This window comes from Pseudochaenichthys georgianus, chromosome 4, assembly GCF_902827115.2.
Source record: "Pseudochaenichthys georgianus chromosome 4, fPseGeo1.2, whole genome shotgun sequence".
In the NCBI taxonomy this organism is placed as follows: domain Eukaryota; kingdom Metazoa; phylum Chordata; class Actinopteri; order Perciformes; family Channichthyidae; genus Pseudochaenichthys; species Pseudochaenichthys georgianus.
In genome coordinates, this window is record NC_047506.1 from 4,298,235 (window position 1) to 4,310,010 (window position 11,776).

Sequence of the window (11,776 nt, forward strand, 5' to 3'; positions counted from 1 at the left end):
TAATTTGAGCTCTTGAAGTATTGATTTATTTCTCTTTTTCCGTTTCTCCGCAGAGCCTACTCGTTCCATGTGAGCGCAGACGGCCAGATGCAGCCGGTTCCCTTCCCCCCCGACGCCCTGCTGGGCCCGGGGATCCCTCGGCACGCCCGTCAGATCCACACCCTGAACCACGGAGAGGTGGTGTGTGCCGTCACCATCAGCACCTCCACCCGCCACGTCTACACCGGAGGAAAGGGCTGCGTGAAGGTGTGGGACATCAGCCAGCCGGGGAGCAAGAGCCCCATGGCCCAGCTGGACTGTCTGGTGAGAGGAGACGAGAGAGGAAGCCAAACAGGCAGAGTGTGTTTAAAATAGAAATGGATTCACAGACACACATTCACACATCGGGTCTGCAGCATTGTTTTGGTTATGTCATTTTTCCGCATAGATTTTGTTAATATTATCAAAATGTCCACATTATTATCCTAAAAGTTCCCCATCTTGTTTTCATCTGTCCCATAAAGCCTCACAGAAAAGGCACAGGAAGGCAAGTTTATTTATATAGCACATTTTGATAGCAAGGCAAATCAAAGTGCTGCCCAAACATAATGCAATAGAAACACATTATGAAATTACACGCAAATAAAAAGCCAAAATCATTAGAAAGCCCATATAATACAAATTAAAGAAAGTTTAAAATAGAATAAGACTGCTATAAAATACAAGTCACAGTGCAGTGTCAGAGGAATAATTATCTGATTTAATAAAAGGCAGGGGCAATAATAAAAGTAATCAGTCTTGATTTAAAATAATTGGGAGTTGCAGCAGACTTGCAGATATATATATTTGTTCTTGTATTTTGTATTTTATTGCTTTGCACAATTTAAAACGACAAACATAACAGATAAGAAATGGTAAACCCAATCAAATCTCAACTTGAAAGAAAGGACAAGATCAATATTCAAACAATAGATTGAATTCAGTAATGATGGAGACATTAAAGAACTTATATTAAAAAAACATCAATACATTTCGTTGAAAAAAAAGGAGGAAAATGTGATTATGAAAATGGTATTCGTAATGTGTGAGTATCTGTGTATATGTGGAGACGCAGGTATCAAATAGGAGACCATTTGTAATGCGTGAAAAGCCGTACTGGATTTGAATTCCCCTAAATCTGATTTGGAGCATAATAACTGAATGCCACATCTTGATATTTAGTCTTGACTCTGGGGAAAGAAAGTAGACCCATCATAACCGACCGATCAGAGATGTATTTCGGCCTTAAACGTTCAGTGTTTCGAGATCATTCACTTCTAGCATAACCCCAACGTTTTTTATTATTGTGTCCCATCAGAACAGGGATAACTACATCCGCTCCTGTAAAATCCTCCCTGACGGACGGACCCTGATCGTGGGGGGAGAGGCCAGCACGCTGTCCATCTGGGACTTGGCCACGCCCACTCCTCGCATCAAGGCGGAGCTGACGTCGTCGGCGCCCGCCTGCTACGCTCTGGCCATCTCCCCCGACAACAAGGTCTGCTTCTCCTGCTGCAGCGACGGGAACATCGTGGTCTGGGACCTCCACAACCAGACGCTGGTCAGGTGAGAGGGGGGGGAGGAAGTACTCGAGTATTTGTCGTAGAAGTAGGAACACTACAGTGGAAACTATGTAGTAACATTTCCGCCTCAAAATCTCGTTCAAGTAAATACCAAAAGGAAAAGTACAACATGTCCCGAATCATTCCAAGTTGCTCTTAGTAAAGGTGGGGTTTATCTTAATGACTTGTTATCCTGCTAGGTATCCTAACCTCTAATAATATATCATAATTCATTAGTTTATTTATATTTGATGTTAGTAATCTAAATTGTAGCTAGTAAAATAAGATGTCAAATGAATGTAGTAAAAAGTACAGCATTTGGCTCAAACATGTAGTGAAGTGAAAATATAAAGTAGCATGGATTGAAAATACTAGTTCAGTTCTCGAGTAAATGTACTTGATTACATGCCACCACTTGGTAAGAGGAGGAGTTTGAGTAAACGCCATGGCAACTGGTCAAATAGCCGGCTGGTCGGGTGAGAGGAGAGAGGGAGGAGAGGACAGGGGAAGGTGAAAAAGAAAATTAAAAAAAGTGTGTTTTGCCTCCACAAATAGTCTGCTGTCAGGGGAGAGCGCAGAGGTGGGGGGGGGGGTGTGGAAACATTTCAAGAACTTCTACACAAAAGTAGATTTAATATGGAAGAATAGAGAGGGAGGGAGGGAGGGAAAATCATTGGCTACCTTAACTAACCCTATAGTCAGTTGAGGAGAGGGGGGAGGAAATAGCCGTGGGCGTATGCGATAAAACAGCAGGATTTATAGGAGAAGGAAGCATTAAGAGAGGGGAGAGGGGGAGAGGGGGAGAGAGGGGAGAGGGGGAGAGGGAGGACTGTGGAGAGAGGAGAGCAGGCTGGAACAGGTGAGGGCAGTAGTAGCTACAGGGAGGGCGGAATTAGAATATATTTCTCTGACACCTCCAAGAGAAAGAGACTTCAGAGTGTGTGTGTGTGTGTGTGTGTGTGTGTGTGTGTGTGTGTGTGTGTGTGTGGTGTGTGTGTGTGTGTGTGTGTGTGTGTGTGTGTGTGTGTGTGTGCGTGTGCGTGCGTCTGCGTGCGTGTGTGTGTGCGTGGCTTTGTTTGAATTTGTGGTGCTTGTGTGTGTCTCCGCTCTGCAGGCAGTTCCAGGGCCACACGGACGGCGCGAGCTGCATCGACATCTCCAACGACGGCACCAAGCTGTGGACGGGGGGGCTGGACAACACGGTCCGCTGCTGGGACCTCCGGGAGGGACGGCAGCTGCAGCAGCACGACTTCACCTCGCAGGTACACACACACACACACACACACACACACACACACACACACACACACACACACACACACACACACACACACAGTCACATACATACACACAGAGACAAGTGTAGGTTGCAAGGGAACGACAAGCGACAACCTATGGGTTAGGAAAGTGCCGTAAACCTGCATTCTCTCTCGTGTCCTGCAGTCGGGCTCGCTTCCTAGAAGTCTGAATGTATAGAAGTCTATGAGAAAACTACAATTACATCCAAATAGACTCTGTAACCTCACCTTGCAAAACACACACACACACACACACACACACACACACACACACACACACACACACACACACACACACACACACACACACACACACACACACACACACACAGTCCAACACCCCGGGGCCCAGCGGACCCCCACAGTTCAGACCTGTCTCCGGCAAGCCTGGTGTCGACCCCATCGGTAAGATCCTCCACGTATATGGCTCTTATTCCCCCAACATCTTCCCTGCCTAATTGATAACTCAGGCTTTGAACTTCACAACCCTAAAGTTAGTTTGAGGTTAAAATATGAATCTTGCCGACAGCACTGGAGACTAAAGGCAAATCCCTCCTGTGCCCCTCCTCCGCAGATGGCATCACCTAGACATATGAATGTACCTCTGCAGAATTGTTATCCTGAACTGGCTCTGTTGCAGTGACCCCCCCCCCCCCCACACACACCACACACACACACACACACACACACACACACACACACACACACACACACACACACACACACACACACACACACACACACACACACACACACACACACACACACACACAGCCACAACAGAGCTATAGAGTTGACCATCGTTGTCAGATGAGTTTCGATCCACCGCGTAATGACTTTCTCTGTTGCTCGCCGTCTCTCTCTATCTTCCACTTTCCCTCTCCTCTTTCTATTCTCCTTCTTTCTTTATCAATGTGTTCACGCACTCTTTATTTACCTCCATCTCTGTCCTCCCTCTCTTTCCTTTGAAACCTTCCATTACCTTGATATCCTAAATACCTCCACTCACTTAATTCCTTCTTGTGTCCTCCCTGCTTCCCTCCATTGTTCTCTGTCTCTCATCACCCTTATCTTCTTTCCTCCCTCATCCCCCATTTCCTCTCATCTTCTCCCAATTTTTGTTTTCATTCCTGCGCCATTGATTCCTTTCTTCTGCCCTCCTATCTCCCATTTCATGTTCTACCTTCCCTTTGATCCCCCCCCTCCAGATCTTCTCTCTGGGTTACTGTCCGACAGGCGAGTGGCTGGCGGTGGGAATGGAGAGCAGCAACGTGGAAGTCCTGCATGTCTCCAAACCTGACAAGTACCAGCTGCACCTCCACGAGAGCTGTGTTCTCTCTCTCAAGTTCGCCTCCTGTGGTGCGTACACACACACACACACACACACACACACACACACACACACACACACACACACACACACACACACACACACACACACACACACACACACACACACACACACACACACACACACACACACACACATACCATGTATACATCACTTCAGGGGACATTACATTGACTTACATGCATTTCCTGGAGACTTATCCTAACCATAACCATAACCAACACATGCCTAACCCTTACCCTTACCCTTACCCTTAACCTTACCCTTAACTTAACCAAGACTTCACCCTAAAATTAATGATTCCCCTCCAATTTGTCCCCATAAGGGAAGCCAGTCCCCACACGTGACTATGTAAACAGATTTAGGTCCCCACAAGTATAGTAATGCTAGACTACACACACACACACACACACACACACACACACACGCTTTTCCACCAAGGTGGTTTAAGGGCCAACTTGTGCCAGATTGAGAACCAGTTTTGAATGTTTTCAATGCCGCGTTGCCGGTTCTTTGCAGTGGAGATGTGTCAAACTTCTGCCCCCACAATGTTATCGAACGGCAGCGTACATCCGAGGCTAACGTCTGAGGCTGGGGCAGATCATTCTGAGCAATAAGAGTTCATGGCGAGTAGAGTAGAAAGTTGTCACGGGAACAGTAAAACCGCAATGTGGCTAGCATGTGAACTCACAAGTAAATAGAAACATCACGCAACATAAACCAGGCACCCGTGACACATTATTCATTCTCACTATACTTGTAATGACTTGTTTGCTATCATTTAAGAAAAAGAGCAACGTAAGCACAGCTCAGACCCGTGGATGTGTGAAGGGAACTGGATTCAGCGTTGGAGACGGGGTATCTTTCATTCCTATGAGAGACGCTCAGTGCTCAAAATTATTAAGCTAACATTTTTTTAGTGTCTGACGGCTTTTAGCGCATTTTACAACTTTAAGACCCTAACGATTTTAAATAAGGGCAATCGAAGTGTTTGCACTGGGTATTTAATTAAGCTAAAGAAAAGTGATACGCTGATGTACAGACGTCTCTTACACAATACAAGTCAAATTATTTTGTTTTTGGGCCAAAATGACCTCCCGGACGCTGTAGTACCGCCGTTTGGCCACTACTGCCTGTCCAAAAATCTTCTTCTCTGCCCAGCCCACTTTCTGGGAGAGGGAGAGGGATATTCACCCTGACGTAATCAGTGGCCTCACGACGCGGCTCCGACAGGGCTCTGGTCAGTGGAGAAGTGAACGGGTTCTTTTGAACTCAACGAGCACCAACACAGAGCTGAGCGACCCAGTCAGCATGTCAGCCCTTTCCTTTGTTTAACCCACAGCTCTGTGTGTGTTGTTTCAGGCAAGTGGTTCGTGAGCACGGGAAAAGACAATCTGTTGAATGCATGGAGGACACCATATGGAGCGAGTATTTTCCAGGTGAGAGACGAGTGCGACGCTCTGAGGATGCTTGTGCTCTGCGGGTGTACATATTTGAGTATGTATAAATATGTGTGCTGTACGGGGTCGCAGAGTCATCTGTTAGTCGGTGGGGATAGTGTTGTTTAAGATATCTGTGCTTCCTGTCTATGTACCCCACACACACACACACACACACTCTCACACACGCACTCACACACACACACTCACACACACACACACACACACACACACACACACACACAAATACACACACACACACACACACACACACACACACACACACACACACACACACACACACACTCACTCACTCACTCACTCACACTCACACTCACACTCACACACACACACACACACACCACACACACACACACACACACTGAGCGGTAGAGGTAAAAGAGAGGAAAAAGCTGAGAACGTTTAGAAGGAAAAGCGATTGATAAGACGTTTTTAAATCCAGTGCTTTGATCCATGGTGACTAGCGAAGGTTAATCAGACAGTGCAGGCTGCCACACACACACACACACACACACACACACACACACACACACACACACACACACACACACACACACACTCAACTCTGACACACGGAGCAAGTGTTATAGCTCCTTCATCTTCAGCTGAGCCAGTTCATCTTGAATGAAACAAGCAAGGGGAGATGTTGGACCATTTGTGTGTGTGTGTGTGTGTGTGTGTGTGTGTGTGTGTGTGTGTGTGTGTGTGTGTGTGTGTGTGTGTGTGTGTGTGTGTGTGTGTGTGTGTGTGTGTGTGTGTGTGTGTGTGTGTGTGTGTGTGTGTGTGTGTGTGTGTGTGTGTGTGTGTGTGTGTGTGTGTGTGTGTGTGTGTGAGGCTTGGCGCTCCTCTCTCTCCCTGCGGACTGACAGGAGGAAACTCACTATCTGCTTTGTTATCCAAATGCCAAATGTGTGTGCTGCCAAACAGCTCCCTGCTGTCAGCGTGTTACACCGCTCACCCTCCTCTTCCTCCTCCTCCTCTTCTTCCTCCTCCTCCTCCTCTTCCTCCTCCTCTGCTCTTATCGCTGTCCTTTCCTGTTTCTGTCTCCTTGCATCTCTTTCACCCCCTTCTCTTTCCGCTCTCCCTGCCTCTCTGTGCTCTCTCTTCTAATCTTTACCTCCACCCTTGTTTTCCTTCTGTCCGTGTCCTTTGGTGTATCCTTGCACTCTCCCTCCCCATCTCCGCTTTGCATTCCTTTTGTCATACCTGTATTCTCCTGTCCTCTGGCTAGTTAGCAAGTGCTACCCTATTCTTCAGTTCTGTCCCTCTGTTGCTTTGTTCTTTATCAACAAGCTGTTTGTACGGTGGCCGACGTGCGCAACAGCAGCCCAAAACACTTGAAACACGCTGCAAAGAAAGGGACACACACAAATAATCCCGAACGTCAACTGCGCTCTGGTCCCGGCTGCGTGCATCACTTTTCACTAGGGCTGCTCGATTATGGCAAAAATCATAATCTCGATTATTTGGGTCAATAATTGTAAATGGGATTATTAAATGCGATTATTCATTGACTTTGAAAACATCCATTTATTGGAGAAAAAAATGTGAACAGTATGTTTTTAACAGTCGATTACCCTGAACTTTATAATTCAATTGAAAAAATATATATATTTAAAAAAAAAAAAAAAAAAAAAAATCGTTTTATTTCGATTACGTTGTTTTCGTAATCGTTGCCAGTCCTAATCGTAATCGCGATTAAAATACGATTAATTGAGCGGCCCTACTTTTTACCGTCCCCCCTTTCCGTTGTGTTTTGAGCTTCTTTTTGCATCGTTTAGTTTATGCAGAGCGTTTAGCTCGGTCTGTTGGTGTTTCGTTTTTCTGATTTCTACGCTTTTGAAAGTGCCGTGCGTTTCTCCTCATGTCAGTGTGTTGGTCTGTTGATTACATTACACCAGTCGGCCACTGTATTGTTTGCTTAGCTATAACCATCATTGCTTATGCCTAATTAATCTAACTGAATAGATTCTATTCTATTTATATCTATATCTATTTGTTCTGTATTAATACATGTGCTGAACAGACTTCAAAGATAGTTGTGGTCTTTGTTGTTTAATCAATTCCCTAAACTTATCAAGAAGGCTTTTTAGTGTTTAACATTCATGCCGGAAGATGTGCGTTTTTCCCTTTGTTCCTATTGTTGACTCAAACCCTTTCAAACTCATCTTGTGGCTTGTCATGTCCTCCCTCCCTCCCTCCTGAACTCCCCTCCTCCCCTATCTCCCCCTTACCTGCTACCTTGGTGTAGTATGAGGGGTCCTGTGTGAAATGGCCTCTCATCGGTGGCTTGATGATTGACAGCTCTGCTGTAGGGAGGGCAGAGAGAGGAGGAGGAAGAGGAGGAGGAGGAAGGGGAGTCTGGGAAGAGAGGGAGGAAGATAAATGATGATGGAGCAGTGGGAGGAGGGGGGGGGGGGGGGCTACAGGGAGCTTTAGATCATCTAAAGCCAGGTGCCCAGGTCTGGCTTTCGAACAGGAGGAAAAAGAAAAGCGTGCACTTTGCCGGTTCCTACAGCCCATCAGCTAGTGGCGCTCAAACCTGCGGCTAATGAGGCTACATCTCTCCAGAGAACGAGAGAGAAAGAGAGGGGGGGAGAAGTGTGCTTCACATCGAGGCAGCAGACGAATGAGTCAGCATCCCGGAGCTGTGGAGTTTGGAAATAATTGCCGACTGTTTGGAAATGCAAATATGTCTTATATGATTGAGTATCAGCTGATGAGTCATTCCTTTTCTAACATCTTTCTCTTTGTGTTTCTCTCCGTCTCTCATCCCTCTTCCTCTCCTCCAGTCGAAGGAGTCCTCGTCCGTGCTGAGCTGTGACGTCTCCCCCGACGATAAGTACATCGTGACGGGCTCCGGGGACAAGAAGGCCACGGTGTACGAGGTGGTGTACTGAGGACGGGAGGGGACACTGAGGACGGGAGGGGACACTGAGGACGGGAGGGGACACGCAGGACGGGAGGGGACACGCAGGACGGGAGGGGACACTGAGGACGGGAGGGGACACGCAGGACGGAGATTTTGTGTTGTTTTTTTTGGAGCAACTGCATCACCTTAGACCTCCTGACCTGAACCCCTTACACAGCCCCCGTCTCCCCCTTATTTCCTGTGATATAAGCTACTGTGGAAGCTCCAAAATGCCTCCTCCCTCCTCCCTCCTTCCACTTTTAGCCCAAGGATGCTCATGATAGCAGAGCGAGAGAAAGGAAAGCAGCGAGATAAGAAAGGACAAAGAAAAAGGGCGGTGGAGCGTAGAGATAAAGTCAGCAGGGAAAGACAAGAAGGAGGAGAGAAAGTGAGAGAGGAAGAGGAAGGAGGGGGGGGTAATTAGGGCTGTTTCCTGATTAAGAGCTCAGTGGAAGGGAGCCCCCCAGAGGAGGCAGCCAGGAGCCCTGATACCACACAATCGATTCATTAGCCAGACAGTGTAGGCCTTAATGAGGCTGACGCCGCAGCACCCCCCCCCCCCCCCAGAGAGGTGTCAGGAGCTGGGGAACGATGACGCTCCAAGAGGGGGGGGGGTGCTTCAGATATCCACACACTCACATGAAACACACACAGAGTCGTTCTGCAGATTGGTCCCTTTCAGAATAATATACATGATGTGTTTTATAATGATTGCTCATTAAAGGTGGGGTAGGTAACTCACTTCAGAAACACTTGTTGTTATATTGCATGGAATGCTCTTAACGTCCCGATAGCAAGGAATACATTAAATGCTTTGACAATAAATCCATAAATAAATGTAATCTCTGGAAGCCGTGGCGCTGTAAAAAGGCCTACCTGCCTGTCAGCCTTCCATCGGGGCACACACTTATCTCCTGCCCTCATTGGTCATGTGCGCGTTCCTGTGTGTTGGAGGAGGGGCTCTGTGAGGAAGTGGCAGATTTCTTCCGGTTGTGTATTTTCTAATTCTAGCGCACTCGAGCCGGTTTCTCAAACTTACCTACCCCACCTTTAAAGTGTTCTCAAAGCTGGTGAAGGTGCAGCTCGTTTGAATGCCTTTGATACTGCAGGGGAGCTTGTGGATTTACTCCAGGTGGAACTAAAGTCTGATTTAACACTTGATTATATTTCACACCTTTAATCCAAAGTAACTAAAGGAACCAAAGGTACAAAGTTGCAAAACTCTGAAATACCCAAGTAACGTAGTCCCTAACAATGTAAAGTACAATACTGGAGTAAATGTATTTAGTTACTTAGTAAAAAACACACACTTGGATAAAACCTCTGAGGGAGAAACACACACACACACACACACACACACACACACACACACACACACACACACACACACACACACACACACACTCTCACACACACAGAGCACCCAATTAAACATTCACCGCAGCGCTCCCGTCTCTCTGCTTAATATCTATTTTATTTTGGTCTGACAAAGGCAGCGTGTAATGAGCAGCTCCTCTGATTCTCCGGAAGGTTCTGCTCTCCCTCCTCTCATTAGAGGCCTGTCAGCAGCAGCAGCAGCAGCAGCAGCTCCATGCAGCAGCAGCAGCAGCAGCAGCAGCAGCAGCAGCAGCAGCAGCAGCAGCAGCTGCAGCTCCACTAAGCAGCGACTAACCCTGACCCTTTCCACACGTTATGCAACTCGTTGCTGTTGCCTTTTTATTTGCAAACCAGATGAGAACGACCAGCCATTGTCTCGCCTCCGCCTGCCTGCTGATGCGTTCGTGTTACATCTAAGATATTGATTACGTTTGACTTTTTGGAAGACACCTTTATAGATTAGAAAACTGTCTCTATCAATCTTCTTATCTAACTCTTAAGTGTAAACCGTCAAAGCTCTTTTAACACCAGGTCTGTGCTCCTCCTTGTATCATACTCCACACCGGCAGGCGAACTGTATATCAGAGCGTCGTCAGGACATGCATCGCCACTGTGTCGACGCAACAGGCGCATTTCAAGCTTTTTCTTTCATTATTACTCGTTTGTTTCAGTATTTTTTATGAATAGTGATTGCTCGTCTTCTGTAATGACATGTTTATGTATTGGGGTTGCCTCTGACTGCGTTTCGGGGACGCTCTCACACACATGGAGACGTACAAAATCAACACAGGCGGGGAAATATATTTCTTTTACTTTTTTACGTCATGTTTCTCCTTGGTGGTGGAGACAGACAGAGTCCTGTGTGAAGATAAAAAGAAGACCCTCTGATCCGTCTCCTGTTTCTGTTTTATTTCCCTTTTTTATTCAAAAGTGGTAGTAAATATGCTGTAGTCTGTTTTCAGTCCTTATTGTGTAACTAAACGGTGTGTCTGTTGGGTCAGTGTACAGCACAGCGACTCAGATCAACCGTCCAACACTCTTACTGCATGCTCGTTGCCTCACTTCCGCTGATAAAACAAGAAGAATAGGATTTGTTTTCTCAGTAAGTAGAAAGTCTCACAGCCAAAGTTCCACAGGGGTTCATTTCACAATATCGTATGCCATTTGTATTTAATTGTGCAGACAAGAAGAGGGGCTTTTACAGTGAGGGTATCCTGGGTACGGTTTAATGCCTTTGTCTGCCCACAAGCTCGCACTCTGCTCTGATCGATGCTGGATCACGACGGCCGTGCATTTGGTGGTAAAGCGTGAATATTTGGCTCTTCTTTAACCGTCAGTAACGTCTCTCCCGCCCTGCCTGTGCTTTCTTTGTTCCAATAATATAACAACTTTTATTTTCGGTTTTACAAGCCCATGTTTAGTTTCTCTTTTGAAAGGAACTTTTTTTTTTTAACTGCACTGTGTCTTTTCCCCTCCTGATGCATTTCCCATGGGCTGTTCAAGAAATACTATGTGTGAAAAATAAACCAAACTTGTGTTGAATGATCGATTGTTTGACCGTTATTCTCAGAGACAGAAATCTCCCTCTCTCCTCACTCAAAACAAATACACGTTTCACATGAATGGAAATTCAGAAAGGTCTTGGTTTAATAGATTCCATGTCATGTGACCCGGTGACTCCAAATGAATGAAGCATTGTAGTTCTTCACAGGAGTCGGACACACCTCTTTTATAAATGATGGGAATTCAGAATTTCTTTTAATGAAAAGCTTCAATGTTCTTCCATAGCTTCCATGTCA

At 46.3% G+C, this 11,776-nt stretch overlaps 1 protein-coding gene across 1 annotated transcript in view; it reads left to right on the forward strand.

Annotated features, from left to right (window-relative positions):
• tle2b (TLE family member 2, transcriptional corepressor b) overlaps nt 1–11,522 on the forward strand; it is a 101,507-nt gene extending 89,985 nt beyond the window's left edge. Inside the window, exons 15-20 of the mRNA XM_034081237.2 lie at nt 54–303; nt 1,337–1,584; nt 2,695–2,842; nt 4,087–4,237; nt 5,592–5,668; nt 8,482–11,522. Coding sequence (XP_033937128.1) covers nt 54–303; nt 1,337–1,584; nt 2,695–2,842; nt 4,087–4,237; nt 5,592–5,668; nt 8,482–8,589 — 982 coding nt within the window. The 3' untranslated portion in view covers nt 8,590–11,522. The remainder of the gene's footprint in view (nt 1–53; nt 304–1,336; nt 1,585–2,694; nt 2,843–4,086; nt 4,238–5,591; nt 5,669–8,481) is intronic.
• The last annotated feature ends 254 nt before the right edge of the window (nt 11,523–11,776 follow it).